This window comes from Lutzomyia longipalpis, chromosome 1 (genome assembly GCF_024334085.1).
Source record: "Lutzomyia longipalpis isolate SR_M1_2022 chromosome 1, ASM2433408v1".
NCBI classification, from domain to species: domain Eukaryota; kingdom Metazoa; phylum Arthropoda; class Insecta; order Diptera; family Psychodidae; genus Lutzomyia; species Lutzomyia longipalpis.
The window spans coordinates 45770824-45786759 of NC_074707.1; the positions used below are offsets into that span (position 1 = coordinate 45770824).

The 15936-nt window shown below is 34.0% G+C and overlaps 5 protein-coding genes across 5 annotated transcripts; 3 read left to right on the forward strand and 2 right to left on the reverse strand.

Moving 5' to 3' along the window:
* Positions 1 to 2604: 2604 nt before the first annotated feature.
* LOC129787785 (protein takeout-like) lies at positions 2605 to 6702 on the forward strand. Its single transcript, XM_055823562.1, has 3 exons — positions 2605 to 2894; positions 4328 to 4562; positions 4647 to 6702. Exons 1-3 carry the CDS (start codon positions 2828 to 2830, stop codon positions 5089 to 5091), a joined length of 747 nt encoding a protein of 248 aa, XP_055679537.1. The 5' UTR covers positions 2605 to 2827; the 3' UTR covers positions 5092 to 6702.
* Positions 6703 to 8269: 1567 nt separating this feature from the next.
* Positions 8270 to 9484, forward strand: LOC129787799 (protein takeout-like). The gene is made up of 4 exons (XM_055823589.1): positions 8270 to 8425; positions 8493 to 8727; positions 8809 to 8951; positions 9013 to 9484. The coding sequence occupies exons 1-4, from the start codon at positions 8368 to 8370 to the stop codon at positions 9312 to 9314; spliced, it is 738 nt and encodes a 245-aa protein (XP_055679564.1). The 5' UTR covers positions 8270 to 8367; the 3' UTR covers positions 9315 to 9484.
* A 1346-nt stretch (positions 9485 to 10830) lies between these two features.
* Positions 10831 to 12797, forward strand: LOC129787800 (isopentenyl-diphosphate Delta-isomerase 1-like). The gene is made up of 3 exons (XM_055823590.1): positions 10831 to 11224; positions 11326 to 11648; positions 12388 to 12797. The coding sequence occupies exons 1-3, from the start codon at positions 10949 to 10951 to the stop codon at positions 12518 to 12520; spliced, it is 732 nt and encodes a 243-aa protein (XP_055679565.1). The 5' UTR covers positions 10831 to 10948; the 3' UTR covers positions 12521 to 12797.
* LOC129787803 (peroxiredoxin-6-like) lies at positions 12543 to 15464 on the reverse strand. Its single transcript, XM_055823593.1, has 5 exons — positions 14983 to 15464; positions 14601 to 14915; positions 13225 to 13284; positions 12814 to 12889; positions 12543 to 12739 (listed from the first exon to the last, which is right to left on the reverse strand). Exons 1-5 carry the CDS (start codon positions 15063 to 15065, stop codon positions 12608 to 12610), a joined length of 666 nt encoding a protein of 221 aa, XP_055679568.1. The 5' UTR covers positions 15066 to 15464; the 3' UTR covers positions 12543 to 12607.
* Positions 15304 to 15935, reverse strand: LOC129787807 (ribonuclease P protein subunit p21). The gene is made up of 2 exons (XM_055823597.1): positions 15778 to 15935; positions 15304 to 15715 (listed from the first exon to the last, which is right to left on the reverse strand). Exons 1-2 carry the CDS (start codon positions 15933 to 15935, stop codon positions 15304 to 15306), a joined length of 570 nt encoding a protein of 189 aa, XP_055679572.1.
* Position 15936: the final 1 nt, after the last annotated feature.

Genomic DNA, 15936 nt, shown 5'->3' on the forward strand with positions numbered 1-15936 from the left:
AACAGCTTAATTTGCACTTTTGCACTGGATTAACTTGTTTTTAACTTCAAATTAATTTATTGCAATAAAAATTTAAAATTATTTTTTTTAAATCACTTTTGCAACTATGTTATGTTCAACACTTATCTTTAAACTGAATTTTCTTCTAGGAAAAACTTCTAGGAATTACATAATCACAAATCTAAAGAATTTCCCAATGATATTGCACTTTTATAACTTAATTAGAAGCATTTAAAACTTTATTCTTTAAACACAATTCTTTTAAATCAAAATTCTTTACATTTCTGCATTTTTTCACTTCAAAAAATTTTCCTCTATTACATAACACAAGTTATATAACACATTTTTCAAATTTTCACGATTTTCCGGGGAAATACTGAACTCTCATCAACAAGAAGTACATCAATGTTAAGGAAAAATGATATTCTATCCGTTTTTTTGCACAATTCTTGGTTTTTCTCAACTCCAAATTTTCACTTGGAAACTGCAGAAAAAATTCGTAACAACGACTTTTCACCACGAAAATGGTTCAACGACTAAAAAGGAGCTTTTTCACGGAGAGACAATAATACCAACCTATGTTGTCTGCCGTTTATTCCGAAACAATTTATTTGCCACGGAGACTAGGGGGTGGATGAATGACGTTTTTCCACCGGGGACGGATATCGTGATATTCAAATGTTTCCACCACTCAGGGGCTTTTGATATTAAACCCTCTAACCCACTGTGAGAGGGTGGAATGGTTAAAAAGAAATATAATGCTATAAAAGTTTCGTTTCATTGTGGAACATCACAGAATATTTAGAGTTTTGTTTTATTTATAAATAAATAAAAAGATAGAAATTGGAGAAAATTGATTTTCTTATGAATTTAAATTGAGAGAAGATTAATATTAAAGGTCGTTCTATTTAAAAACTAATAAATTATATACAAAAGCTTTTCTTGAAGAAGGAAATTTTTGATTTCTTAGGGAAATTGATAATGCTATTCTAATTTTATATTGAAAAGGTTTTTAAATTTTCATCCGTAAAAGAAGGAAAATTTCAAAATTATTCTCATTGAAGAAAATAAAGCGAAATAACCAACAAAGAACCCGGAAAGATCATCAATTTAAAGTAAAACATTGACAGGTTACATTGATTAGGAACGCCACAAGCATAAATTCACCAGCAAAATAATACATATTTGCAAGTAAACATATGTAAATAAAAGACATATAAATAGCGTTTGAAAGCTCCATTCAATTGCGAATTTATCTACATACTCCATCTGCAACTTGTTGAACTCCTTCAATGTTGAGGCAAAAATCATTAGAAGGGCTTTGCCATGTTATCTGTTATATTCATTCAACTTTCCCTATAAATTTCCATGCATTGCTCACGAAAGTCTTCAAAATGAGACTTTTGAAAAGCTTCATTGCTTTTGGCATTTTTCGGCACAATTTTCCACCCTCTGTGAGGGAAAGAAAAAAACAAATAAAGTACAAAATAAATAATAATTTCCATCATGGAGGAAATTTTTGAATATGAAGCGGAATTTCCTGTTCAATGTGAACGTGCTCGCCAACACGCGGAATATAACCAGAAAAGTAAGAGAAATGTCCAATTAACCGGCAATTCTTGTAATGAGTAAAGGTATTTCTTCGTTAATAATCCTCGCATATATTATTAAATCATACAATGAAGATAGTTGGTGTCACGTTTCTTCGACCTGACATTGAGCTTGTCTTCTGAACTTGATTTTTTCTTTCTGCTTTTTGATAAATGTTTTTTTCTTTGCTTTTCGATAAAAGCATAAACTTGTGTTATTTTAGCGATTCAATCAACTTGTTCTCTCATGTCTTCATCTACCGGCAAAAGAAGAATTCTTTAAGTAAAGTAGGAGTTTTTTTTTCTCTTAAACTATTCCACTCACATATTTCCAATAAATGTATATGACATCGTATTTCTCTTTTTGTCTCTCTACGAGAGTTTAATAAACATTATTTTTTTTAATATGTACGCCCATCATGACCATCAATTTGTCTTTACTAAATCTTCATTTATGTGAGGAATTACAAAAATACTTTTGCTGAATTTGCAACAATAAAAAGATCGTTTTGTCTTTGCATCAGATAAGGCAGAAATTAATGAAGCAGCTAAAAGTCTTATTAACATTTTAGTACCTCATCTAGCAGGATCGTTACAAATTTTTATAACCCACCACGTCTTAAATATTTACAAGTTATAGTTGAGTCTTATTCCTGTTTCCTTTCCGGCGCAAAGAGATAGAAATCTCTATGTTATCCGGTTTATTGCGCTTAAATTTTGCAATTTAAGAAACATTTAGGAAAATATAAATCAAGGCCCAAAAAATATATCGACTTGTGCTGATTTTCTTCCCGGAAAAAAATTATACGTGAAACAGTCAAAACATTTTATTATTAAAGAATTTCTCATAGACCATAATTGAATACCTAAACGAAAAATTATTATGGCAAAAAAACCCCAGAATCTTGCCACTCTTATGTGTCAATGTATGTAGTTGTAAGCATGATTGTAAGCCGATACACCGGTGTGTGATAGTTGAGACGAGACGACTAGAAATCCTTGAATGAGTTCGCTATATAAAGAATCAGTCTAATCAACAGCTACATCCATTGTTAACACAACCGTCAACCGGTGAACATACATCGAGGAAAGCTCCAAAGACGAAGTTCTTTGCGCCCCCAAAAAAGCTTTTGGATATCAGTGAAAGAAATCAAAAAAAAAATATTATTTTCATTTCAAATCAAACAGTGTTGTGCTTTACCTTTCGATATTAAGCCCATAAATAAAAACAGATAAAAATGCATAAAAATCTTCTTCTTCTCAGTGTGTTAATTTTCGTGAAATCTTCACTTGCGGCTAAATTTCGTAAGTGATTTAAATCATTCTATATAAACAAATTATTATATTGCTGCGTATTGTGTTAAAAGAAATACCAGGAAATAACACATTTCACGGTTTGGCAGTTTTTTGTGGTATTTTCTTTTCTTTTTCTCCTTCTGTGCACTACCCAAAAATATGTGAAGAAAAATCTTTCGGTATTACGCTATAAATGCTAATGGTGAAAATAAATAAAATAAGAAAATAGTGGTGATTCAGATTTACAAATCGTGCTGACATTGTACCAGGAGTTTAAGAAATTCCTCGAAGATTTTCTGTTTAGTTTAAGTGCCAAAAAATTAATCAAACGTCTATCATTTGGAATTATGTAAATTTGCAAAATTAACTCGAAACCTTCACACCGAACCACGCGCCTCAACTTCCTCAACATTTTTATGCTCCAAATAATGCACAAAAAAAAACATAATTCAGATCAATAAATAAAATAAAGTCATTGAAAGACGATAAATTTGAGACGTGTTAAAATATTTTACGCGTGTAGTGTGTAAAAGATAGTAAAACATTTGTCTCTTATTTACAATTTTTCAATAAAAATTCCTTTCAATTAAAAAATTTTCATCTCGTAGCACTTCTGCGAATTTCCATAATTATGGGAAAATTATTATATATTCACGAGATATTGCAGATAGCATAATACTATATATTCAACATATTCAAGATATGTATAACACCTTCCAACGACATTGCAGTCTCGAAAAAAAACGGATGTAGAAAGTTACATAAATACAATTCTAGTGAAGAATAAAATTAATTTATTATAGAATTGAACGGATTTACAATGAATTTAACCTATATTTACCCATTGTTACTATATTATATTTAATACATTCAGAAAGTTTTCTTTACTGATTTTGAGTGCAATAAAGTTAGGTACCAAAAAGTTTGAATTTTCATAAAATTCAAATGGATTTGAGTAAAAGAAGAGTTTTACAACTTCTTGAACAAAATTTAAAATTGACTTCTTTAGAAATTCTTGAAAAAAAATCATCTGAAAATAATTTTATTTTAATGTGATTCAATATTCTAAAAAAGATCAAAAAAATCGAAAGAAAATATCTCAAAGTTCTTACCAAATTATTCTCAAAATCACCTCTAATTTAAATTAAAAAAAAAGCTCCAAAAGCTCACAACTTTGAAAATTCTTTCATTCATACTACAGTTTTCTTATGAAGTGAGTTTTTTCTTAATTGCAGCAAAATTGGAATAAGCTTTAATAAGTTCAGTGACCAATGCCTAGTAGCACAGTTTTAATTCGAGGTTAAAAGCAGCATTCATCAACTTGACTTTACTGTTTTGTGTTGATTTATTAAAAACCACAAAATTTGCCATAAAAATACTAAAATATTTCCACGAAAAAAAAATCATTTATTTTAACCGCATAAATTTAATTTCTTCTCCAGCTGACGACATTCCAAAATGCAAAGCTGCGGATTTAAAATGCTTGCCAGAAGTAATTACAAATGTCATTAAAATGGTACCAAATGGGCACAGAGGACTTCATCTCATTCCCATTGATCCCCTTCACATAAATGAAATTAAAATTACACAGGAACGTGAAAGTCCAGTGAATATTAATTTAGTTCTCAGCAATACTGACATTATTGGTCTGAGAAATGTTGTGGTGACGAGAGTGAAGTGAGTGTCTCAATACCTCAAAGAAAAATGTTTCACTTTATTAGAAGAATATTATTTTTAAATATTTCTTTTTAAACAAAATAGGGGCTTTGAAAAGGATCCAACGAACGTTGTGTTTGAAGCTGAGGCAAAATTGAAGCAAATTGCCTTATTGGGACACTACAAAATCGACGGGCGTGTGCTGATTCTCCCTATTCAGGGCAATGGCAAGAGTAATCTCACACTGGACAACCTCACGTTCAAGCTCAAGTTCAAGACGACGCAAACGTACAAAAACTCCAAAGTTTACATTCAAACGAAAGATTTTCTCTTCAATTTCGACACAACACGACTCTACATTAGCTTTGAGAATCTCTTCAACGGCGATAAGGCACTCAGTGATAACATGAACCGATTCCTCAATGAGAATTGGAAGGATATTCTCGATGAATTGAAGCCCGCAATTACCGATGCCTTCTCGCAAATTTTCAACTCAATAATCAATACGATATTCTCAAAAATAGCCTACAGTGATATATATCTGGACTAAAAAAGGATTCGGCGAAGTATTTAATAAGAAAAAAAAATCTCTTAAAACTAAATAAAGTCGATGAAGAAGTTTCTTATTTACAACAAAAATCAACTGTATCTTGTTCTCAGGCAAAATGACATATTGTACTGTAGTTTGCAAAAGAAATGCAAAATTATTCAAATTATTGCAAAAGCATGTAGAGAGGAAAAAAAACTTTGTATCACTTTGTACATATTTTAGTACTAAAATATATATTATTTTATATTTAAAAAAAAAAACATTCTGAAGTGATAAATGGATTTTTATATTTATTGTGCAATATAGAATCAATTAGAACAATTTCTAAATGATTGTTATACATTTTTATAATATAAAATGTACGGGTAAGCTGACCAAGCTTACGAGAGCTGTGTTTCTTTCAGTCTACCAATTTTGTGAGAGCAAACTAGAACGCGAATTAATTTAAATACGCGCAAAGTCGGGAAAAGTTGAAAAGTCATCCCCCAAGAAATCTTTAAAACGCCATATCTCGGGAACGGCTCCATAGATTTTCGAGTTTGAGCTATCGTTGGAAAGGTCTTAACCTCAACAATAATATATTAAAATATGAAGTAAATCGATAATGGCATTTTCGAAATATTCGAGTTCGAAATTTTCGAAAATTTTGATTTTGACTTTAGCGCCCCTCGCGGTCATTTCTCGAATTTGCAATGTTCTAGACATTTGTAGGGCTTCACGAAACCTTTCATTTGCACTTGAGTTGATCAAAATCGGACTTGTAGAACCCGAGATATGACATGCCAACTTTGGAAGGCTATATCTCGAGAACGGAGACATAGATTTTCTTCATTTTTGGCATGGAGCTAGATAATATGGTCAGCTATAACATATCAAAAAATGAAGCAAATCGATAATGGCGTTTTCGAGATATTCATCGAAAACTCATCGAAAATTTTGTTTTTGATTTTTGGCCCCTTAGCGGTCATTTTTAAAACTTCGGATGTTCTAGAGAGTTGTAGGGCTTGTTGAGAGCTTTCATTTGAGCCTGGGTTGATCGAAATCGGTCAAGCCGTTTTCGTGTTATGGTCGATTTTCGATGAAAAATTGTGGCGGCCATATTGACTAAACGGCTTGACCGATTTTCGAAAATGAGGTATCGTTGGAAAGCTCTTGATGGCCCCTACAACATATCTAAATTTCAGATTTTTAGCTATTACAGGGGCTGAGATATAGCGAAAACAAAATTTTGAGGTTATCCAAAATGGCGGACGGGGGGGTGGGGGATAAAATTTGACATCATAATCGGATGTCTTCCGGTCGATATTTAAACTTTGCCGTTTACCGCAAGTTTCTATCTACTACCGTTCTCTTGCAATTTAGCGTTAGGTTCCGGCCGGCCGGACGGACGGACGGACGGACGGACGGACGGCCGGAAAAAAAATTTTTTGGCGCATACGTTTTTTGGAATGTGGGGACCCTAATTCGTGCTCATTCCAAGTTTGAGCCCGATCTGACGACTTTCGATTTTGCTCGGTACACAAAAGCTGTGTCTGAAAGAAACACAGCTAAAACATTAATTGCAATATCAATAAACTCTATAAGAAATGTGGCAAAATAAATTTTCAATTCAATTTTCTTGTATGTCTGACAAATAGGAATTGGCAACATTTACAAGTCCAATGAATGGGAAAATGCTATGACTCCGTGGGAAATATCATCTGAATTGTACTGGATTTAAAAAAAAAGACAGGCGTCATTGCAAAAATTAACAGGTGAGAATGATAAGTTTGCATGTATGTAATAGAGCTATATGTATGTAAATTTTAGAATGATAAAACTCAAGGTGTCTGTAGCTATTTGTAATAAGGTTTTGATAAATCAGATAAAAGAGGATAATAAATTAGGTACAGTATTAAATTCTTACAAAAGTAATATGGTTTGATGAACATCTCAAAAAATTCTTATGGAAGAAAAGTTGCGGAAACTTTTCTTTAAATGAAATTAAAACATTTTTTTACAACATTTTTCAATAAACTGTTAAAGAAAACTTTTCACGGGAAAAAATCCTCGGAAAATTAGGTATATAGCATGATATAAAGATCAATATTTCAAAGCTTTTATACTCTATGTCCTTAATTTATTATTAAAATAAAATAATTTCACATGAAATAAAGCCTTCAACATTATGTTCTGCTATTGATTTAAATGATAAAGATCAGCTTCAAGTAGGTAATAATATATACCTCTAACAGTTCCACGAAAAACAACCACAAAAAAACCTTTAAAAGAACTTTAAAATTTCCACGTATTTTCCACGAACCTTGCATCATTTATGCGATAACAGAATACATTCCCAACAGAATACGTCGGTATACTATATTATTCTCATCCTGCGTAATGAAACGATTAAAGTCAATAGTACATTGATTAATATCAATGATAAAATTCAATTTAAGGGTGTAAAAAAAGTCAATTGCTCATCAAAGATTCTCGCATGGAAAAATCCCTATCAAATCCGCATTAAAAACTCGTGCAGTTTTTTTTTTGTATTTCCTTTCACTTTCACCTGAGAATTGTGCGTAACTGAGAACTTGGAATGCAGGGCTGAACACAGAGAAGTTTTCGCATTTATAATTAGATCAATTCATTTGCTGATTTTCTTGACTACAATCAGGCGCTAACGATTTATTCTAGATTCAGAATTATTTAGAACATTTTTCTAAACATTCCAAGCATTTTTTATCTGATCTTCTTTTAAGAAAAATTTTTATTTTGTCGATGGTTTAAAAATTTAATGGGACAAACTGAGGTAAATTCATCAATGCAAGCAAAAGCTTTGGAAAAGCTCAGAATTATGTCGCAATATAGAAACAAAAGGATTTTTGAAGACGTTAAAGAGCATACAATTTCGGGATAAAAAGCTAAATTTATGACCTATTCTAGTTCTCATAAAAATAAGAATTTTCCACGCTTTGGAAAAATCCTAAAATTCGATTAATTTTTTTTTACACCGTCTGAAAGGAAAACATCAAATTATGTTCAAGAGATTTTCCTTCTTTTATATGTAGATATTATGACGTGGATTATTTAAAGAAATTGTCACACTAACAATAAATAAATACAAAAACATTCCAACAACAAATCAACCTTGATGTAAGAATTTACAATATTAGAACCAAGTATAAAACAGGAAAACATAGCGATGCTAGAACAGAACGCACCAGAAAGTGATCAGATAAACATTAAATGTGATTTGTTCAGTTGAGTGCAAATAAGAAGGTAAATGAGAGCATAATGATTACAAGTGTAGTTGCATTAATTTTTATTTGTGTCTGCAATGCAGCTCAATTTCGTGAGTATTTTCATCTCCAAATATTAGAATTCATAGAATTTTATAGATTTTTTTTTTAATTTTTTAGCTGAGAACTTAGAAAAATGTCGTTATGGTGATTCAAATTGCCTGACTCAAGTGACTCAGAGCATAATTAAGGATCACTACAATGGATTACCTGAACTTAATCTCGTTCAACTCGATCCTGTTACCATAAAGACGATTGCAATTGAAAATTCTGGAAATAGAGCCGTCAATATACGACTAGTTTTCCACAATGTAACACTCCATGGACTGAAAGACATCACAATTACGCGAATAACGTAATATAAATTCATTTGCATATTTAATTAACTTGCTGATCAACTTGATAAATCACTAAATTACTGTTTGAATTTTTCCAGAGGTTTCCCTGAGGATTTCGATGGAGCAAAGAATGAAATTGAATTTTCTGCACCAGTTTTTCAACTTATTGGACAATACAGGATAAATGGGAGAGTCCTTATTCTTCCTATCCAAGGAAATGGACAAAGTAACTCAACTTTAGGTAATATTTTCCATATTTTTTACTCCGAGAAAAGTTTTGAAATAAATTAGATTCTTTTCAGAAAACGTCAAGATTCGTCTGAGATTTACAGGAAGAAAGATGAGCAAGGATGGTCAGGATTACCTCCAAACCAACAATACTAAAATCACAATGACTTCAACGAAACTCTGGATGAACTTTGAGAATCTCTTCAATGGCGACAAAGTTTTGGGGGATACCACGAATGCATTTCTCAATGAAAATTGGATGGATATCTTCAATGAACTAAAGCCAAACATTTCTAAATCCTATGCTGCAGCTATTCAGACAATTATTAACAAAGTTTTTGCAAAATTCCCATACAAGGAATATTTCTTAGAATGATCCTTTTGTTGGAAGGGCAAATGATCGTGAGAATTTTTCAAGATCATTAATTTTGTTGTTAGAGTGTATTCAAACATAAAAATATGTAGGTAAATTATGCGATTTACTTTAACCTTTTAATTTTTTGTATTGAAGAAGTTTAAAAATTGCTAATAAATTATAATTAAAACAATAATATGTTATTTATCAAAAAAAAAATAAGGCATAAAGGTACACAGTCTACTGATACCAGGCGGTTTTTACCAACGGCATTCATTTTCCCCCCGGAGCCCCCCTTCGTAGCGCCCCCATATAAAATTCGTGATTTTTTGTTACTTTTTGAATTTGGCGCCCTTTTTGGTACATTTTCTTGAAGAGAAAATGAGATGGATGCATTTCACCGCTATCCGTCTCCCTCACACTTTCAGTTTTTCACAGTTTTCTCGCGTTTTCCGCCGAATTTTCCGGCCGGAAGTAGGTTTTTGCAATCAGGAAGTGACGCCGCGTCGAATGGCATCATTGGTTTGAAAAGTTCACGAAAATCCATTTCCGGGAAAAAAAGTGCGTGTAAAATCCCCAACCGTCAAAATTTTCAAATTTGTAACCCAACCGTCAAAATTTCCGCGGGCCCCAAATTCCGCACGGAGGAGCTCCTTCAGGCTCCCGGAGCACCCGTAAGTGCCCCAGGAGCCCAAAAAATGCGTTTTATGCCCACAAATTTGGGAAAAAAACACGGAAATCACGAATTTTGTCGAAATGCAAAAAAAAGTTCGTTTAGTTCAAATTTTATTCATGCCACTCGTCGTCATTAACACTTGGAGGACTCAACATTTGGCACAACGCGGAGGATCAAATTGGTAATAAGTACCAGTTGATAAAATATTCTCAATAATTTATTATTAATCAGTTTATTGAACGAGGATCGAAAGTTTCACTAATTCTTGATCTCCTTCAAGCATTCCTGCACCTAATTACTAAATATTTAATTGAGAAAATCGTTACTGGAAAAAAATTGCGTAGAATCGATGCAAAATTGCCAATTCAAACGACTTTTTTAGCTGCAGTTTTGCTTAATTTATTATTGCGCCTAAATCATCACAAACTTTGATTCTTCAAATAACTTTTTAGTCACTTCCGGCAATAAAATTGGTCCATATTAATGATTTTCACTGGAGAAAAGTGAACAAGAGTACGTTATTTCAGAAATATGGGGAAACATAACCTCAAAACCATGGCTGAAATGTATGGGATTTTGACTGGTAATGATTACCAATTTGATCCTCCACGTTGGATTCTGACTTTGACCTCAATTATCTTCTAAAGAAAAGACTTTTCTCGCGATTTTCTTTCTGCTATCTTAAAGTAATTAAAATTCCCTACACATAGATGCTAAATTCATCGAGATAAGTCCAATAGATTTTATTTTGTGACGATTTTAAGGTTTCAATTGGTACCAATTACCAGTAAAGTCCTCCGAGTGTTAAATATTGAAATGATGATGATAATTGCCGGCCGGGAAAGTCGGTTGAATTAGCACGTATCGTATGTGGAGTTGCGACTCATGCAGTCCGAGTCGATGAAAAAGTTATTTACTCTGTGAAAAATGTTTGGAATTCTGTGTCAGCGACCAGACGAATTTTGAGTGTGCTCGTGCAATGTTGAGACGTGGCCTGGGGAATTTGGTGGGTGCAGCATCGAGGGGCTATGGGGCCCAGGCAGTGGCTGCGAGGGAGAAGCAGCTCCAGGAGTTTGCTCTTTTGAATGAGAACTGCATCCTCGTGGACACGGATGATAGGGCAATTGGGCCAGCCAGCAAAAAGGACAGCCACCGTGTGGACGTCAATGGGCACGTGAAACTCCACAGAGCCTTCAGTGTCTTCCTGTTTAATTCACACGGAGATATGCTGCTCCAGCGACGTTCCAAACACAAGGTGCGTATGAATGAGCTTTCTTTTTGTGATGCTAATCCGCCACGCACATCACTTTCACTGTGCGTTATGATTATACTCTTTTCCAAAATATTCCATTGCAGATCACCTTCCCGGACACCTACACCAATGCCTGTTGCTCCCATCCTCTCTACGATATCCCTGCAGAGAGAGAGGAGGCGAATGCAATTGGTGTCCGTAGGGCAGCTCAGCGGAGGCTCAACCATGAGCTTGGGATCCCAACTAGTCAGGCACAACCAGAAGATTTTCACTACCTCACGCGGATTCAGTACCAGTCAGCTGGGGATGGGGTATGGGGAGAGCATGAGATTGACTACATCCTCATCCTGCAGAAGGATGTGGACTTGAAGCCAAATCCCTCAGAAATCAGTGAAGTTCGCTACGTCACGCGGGAGAATCTCGAAAGGTAAGAAATCTCTCTTTAATTTATTCCAAAAAGAATAAATTTTAATTTATTTTTGAAGCTCTCAATTTTTGCCCTTCAAAATCAATCTCAATGATCTCAAAAATTAATTTAAAAATAGGCATGAATGAGAACTTTATCCCATGAGAACGTATGGTTTTCGTCTCTTTTGTAAATGAATGTTAATTCTATTCTCTGGGAAGATAAATAAAAATTAGAATAAGACGTTTTATGTGCGTCCCAAGGTGAGATCACGCGTTTATCTTTGCCTTTTTTACAAAATGCAATGAAATATTTATAATCCAGAGATAGACTTTTTGTGCCACAGAGAGTTGTTCAACAAGCAATATAATCTCATAAAGTTCATCAATTTCATGCGATATCTCACTTTTAAAATATAGTTGAGGCAAGAAATTGAATCAAAAGAAATCCAATTTTGCGGTTTATCCCATTTTGTGGGATAAAAAACCTTTTAAAAAATTTAAAAGGAAAATCTTGAAGAAAATTGAAATCTTGAGTCATTTCGTTGAATTATCAAGCCTGAAGAAGGCAATAAAAATTGTCGAAACGTCACTTCTTGGTGTTTCACTTTTCGTTTGTTTTTCAGTTTTTCTTTCTCGTCAAAAATTAATAAACCAAACTTAGAATTTACAATGATTAAATAAGTTTCTTTCTATCGATAAAACTTCTTTAAAATTAATTGATTTATTTTTTTCTCCAACAATCCTTCGTCTACTTTCAGTGAAATCAAGTCATTGGAAGCCCCTCTAACACCTTGGTTCAATCTCATCTTGAAGCATCGTCTGAAGAAGTGGTGGGACAACCTTCAGAATTTGCGACAATTCGAGGATCATCACCAAATTCATCGATTCTAATCCAAAAGGATAAAACAAAAAATTCACAATTCTTCAAGTCAACTTTATTTGTAATTTTTAAACATTTTGGAAAGGAAGAAACTTATTCTATTGATATTTAGTTGTGGTACGGACGTAGTTAATACCGGAAGGCATTGAGACCCGATCAACACCACGTGGGAACATCTTTTCCGCCTCTTCATCCGTAACCTCAGGAAGAATCATGACCTTTTCACCAGGCTTATGGCAGCAAAGAAAAAAATTATAGTTTGTAAATAAAAATGATTTTTTGATCAAACTTTTTGCCTTCTTACCGTCCAATTTGCCGGAGTTGCCACAATTTTTATGCGATCAACCAATTGCAGGGAGTCAATACAACGCAGGATTTCACTGAAAAAATATTCTTTTATCACACTTCTGAGGGATTCTGCTGACTAAGATGTTAGTTCTTTTATTAATTTAATTAAAAAGTTATGAGAACTAACTATTTTTTATTATTATTAAAAAAAATTGTTATTAGTCATTAAATCTAAGTTTAGCTAAATTATTGTGTTTGTCAAGTTTTATTTGTTTTTCCTAAAGCGCAATTTGTCTTTGCAAATGATTTATAATATTATCAAGACTACGCAAAACATTCTAATTATCATATCTTTTAAGAAGCAAGCAAGTATATTATCTAAAAACATATTCTAATGCATTAAAAAATTATGCAAAAAAAAACTCACTCGACATTGCGACCCGTTGAGGCTGGATAGGTCATTGAGAGACGCAATCTTTTATCTGGGCTGTTTAAAATGAAAATAAGAATTGTTCACTTATCTCTTTCACCTTCTCATTAAACTTGTTTATCCCCCGAAAAGGTGCAAAATGACGAATATTCCATTTTTTAAACGATTTTCTTAATACAGAGATAATTAAATGAAAGTTTATGCGAAAAAAACTTTCACATAAATTTCATGATGAAATCTTTCGTAATCTCAAGTTTGTCGCCAGACGAAAGCATAAACCTTTTATGATTGATTTGATAATTTTAATAAAAACATATTTTTTGCGAAAAATTGTGAATTTTAGGAGGAATCTCACAATAATCTTGAGCATAAAAGTCGCTTTGAAAACTCATTTGAAAGCTAAAGAAATTTTTTGAAGAGAATCCAACGGTTAAGTTTAACCCTTTGATGGCCATTGGAACGTTCTTATTGTTCTTGTTTTTTTCTCAGAAATATGTTTGTCTGTAGTTACAGAATACGGACATTTTCAAGGATTCACAGAATCGGTACAAAAAAAAAAGAAAAATCAGAAATTAGAAAAAAAATCGATTTCACAATTAACCGATTAACTTTTCATCAAGCGACCCTTAAAGGGTTAAGAAAAATAATATATTCTAATCAGAATTCAAGATGATGTCCTTCACCTTCATCAATTAACTGCAACAAAAGATTAAAACGATTTTTCAATCAAATTGATCAAATTGCATAGAAAAGCTTATTAAGATGCAATTTTCATGTGACCTCTGCAATAAATCAATTTGAGTCAACTTGAGTGCAATAAACAGGAAATTATAAATTAAATTTTAAATCTTTCAGGAGTGCAACTTCCGCTTTCTTATTTGCAAGAAGCTTCCATCTCTTATCACTGACAATGCTCAACAATATTAGCAATGCAAGCAATGATCTGTCTTATCAGTTGCAGCATGATAAGAGATCTATACAGGAAATGAAAGAAATTAAATTTCCATAAAAAGGTAATTTTTCTGTTAACCCTTTAACGTCCATTGGGTCACGCTGACCCAAAGGATCGATTTTGAAAATGTTTCAATTTGTATAGTTATTTTATGAATATATTGAATCAAAATTAGTACAAGACTATGTCTTTACAATCCCTGATCATTTTATGACCACAAAAGGACATCCCCAAGGACTTACAGGATCAGAAAAGACGAAAAACCGTAAATTTTTCAGTTAGGAATTTTTGCTAAAAATATCTTATTTGAGCTCAAAAGAACCCCCAAAAATTATTTTTAGTTCAATCATATCGCTAGAGTGGTCTCAGCCCTAAAAGGGTTAAATGGCAAAGCCATGAAAATTATTATTTTGCCACTGACCTTATGATGAAGAGCGCTCGAACTGTTTGGGCTACTGCTGCATCATTTCGCTGCTTGGCGTCAATCATCCCAAACTGGACGGCAAGATTGCGTTCTGGATCCGCTATGATGGGATACGGAAAATCCCCAGGAATGTCCAAGCAGTAGCTCTTGATGTCATTGACCCAGTCAACATGCTTCCCTACATCATCCACTGAATGGGCCAGGAGTTTGCAATTGCGCTTCTGGAATTCCGGGAAGTGAACTGCAATCCTTCCCAGTTCTGTGGTGCAAACAGGCGTAAAATCCGCCGGATGGGAGAAGATCACACACCAACTGAGCACGAGAAATCACTTTAAATTCATTTTACCCTATGTGAGGGGAAGGGCAGCTGAGAACTTACGAATCCCCCAGCCATTCGTAGAACTTTAGAGGACCCTGGGTACTCTGGGCCTCAAAGTCTGGAACCACTTGCTCAAGAAACATGATCTCACTGATTGCACTTCAATGTTGTTGTCTGTCTGCCCGTGGCTGCATTATATAGTGGGGCAGCGTGAATGACGTGCGCAGGCAGATCGCGCGCGGTGGGAGAAAGTCCTCGACCGCTATTTGATCAATTGCACCAGAAACTTGTCCACTTGCTTCAGCGTGATGAAATAACTTCACTTCCACTGGAATTTTCCTATATTCGAGATCAGGAGATTTTTGTCCTTTTCCCGGGTGGTCAGGAAGCTTCCTCTTCATCAATTTGCATTTTTTCACAACTACTCAAAACAGGGAATCCCTCCTTGGCTACCTCTTTGCCTGTTTTAGGCACAATAGGGCTCTTTTCGTGTACTCTTGTGGCATTTTGAGCGACATGCCCATTGACTCGTGAAACTGTAGGCGGTTGTTGACCTTTCGATGAGCTGGCACTACTGTCTGAGGCGAAATTCAGTGATTCAGCAACGGAGGCAGGATTATCAAGCCACATTGAATAGTTTCCATCATTGTGGTAGCGTTTTTGGAAACCACAACGCCGGCAAGAGATCACACAAACTCCCCTCCCAGTGTCTTCAACTTCAACATCAGCTGTTTCTTCGGGTTTCAAGAAAATTGAGCACCTTTTGCAAATTGTCCTCTTCACTGCTGGTTCCCTGAAAGTCCCCAAAAACATTTCAACGATATTTTTACGTGAAAACTCGTGAAAATTACTCACATTTTCAGTACACTTTTCTTCCCAATTGCCCGACATTGATGCCCTAAGTAACTTGAGAGAAAATCATTTCTCCCAGCCATTAATTTTGAAGCTTGATACAGGTAATTCATCCTGTGGTATGTATCTCTTCCCTGGCATTGCTTCTGCTTTTTGGACATT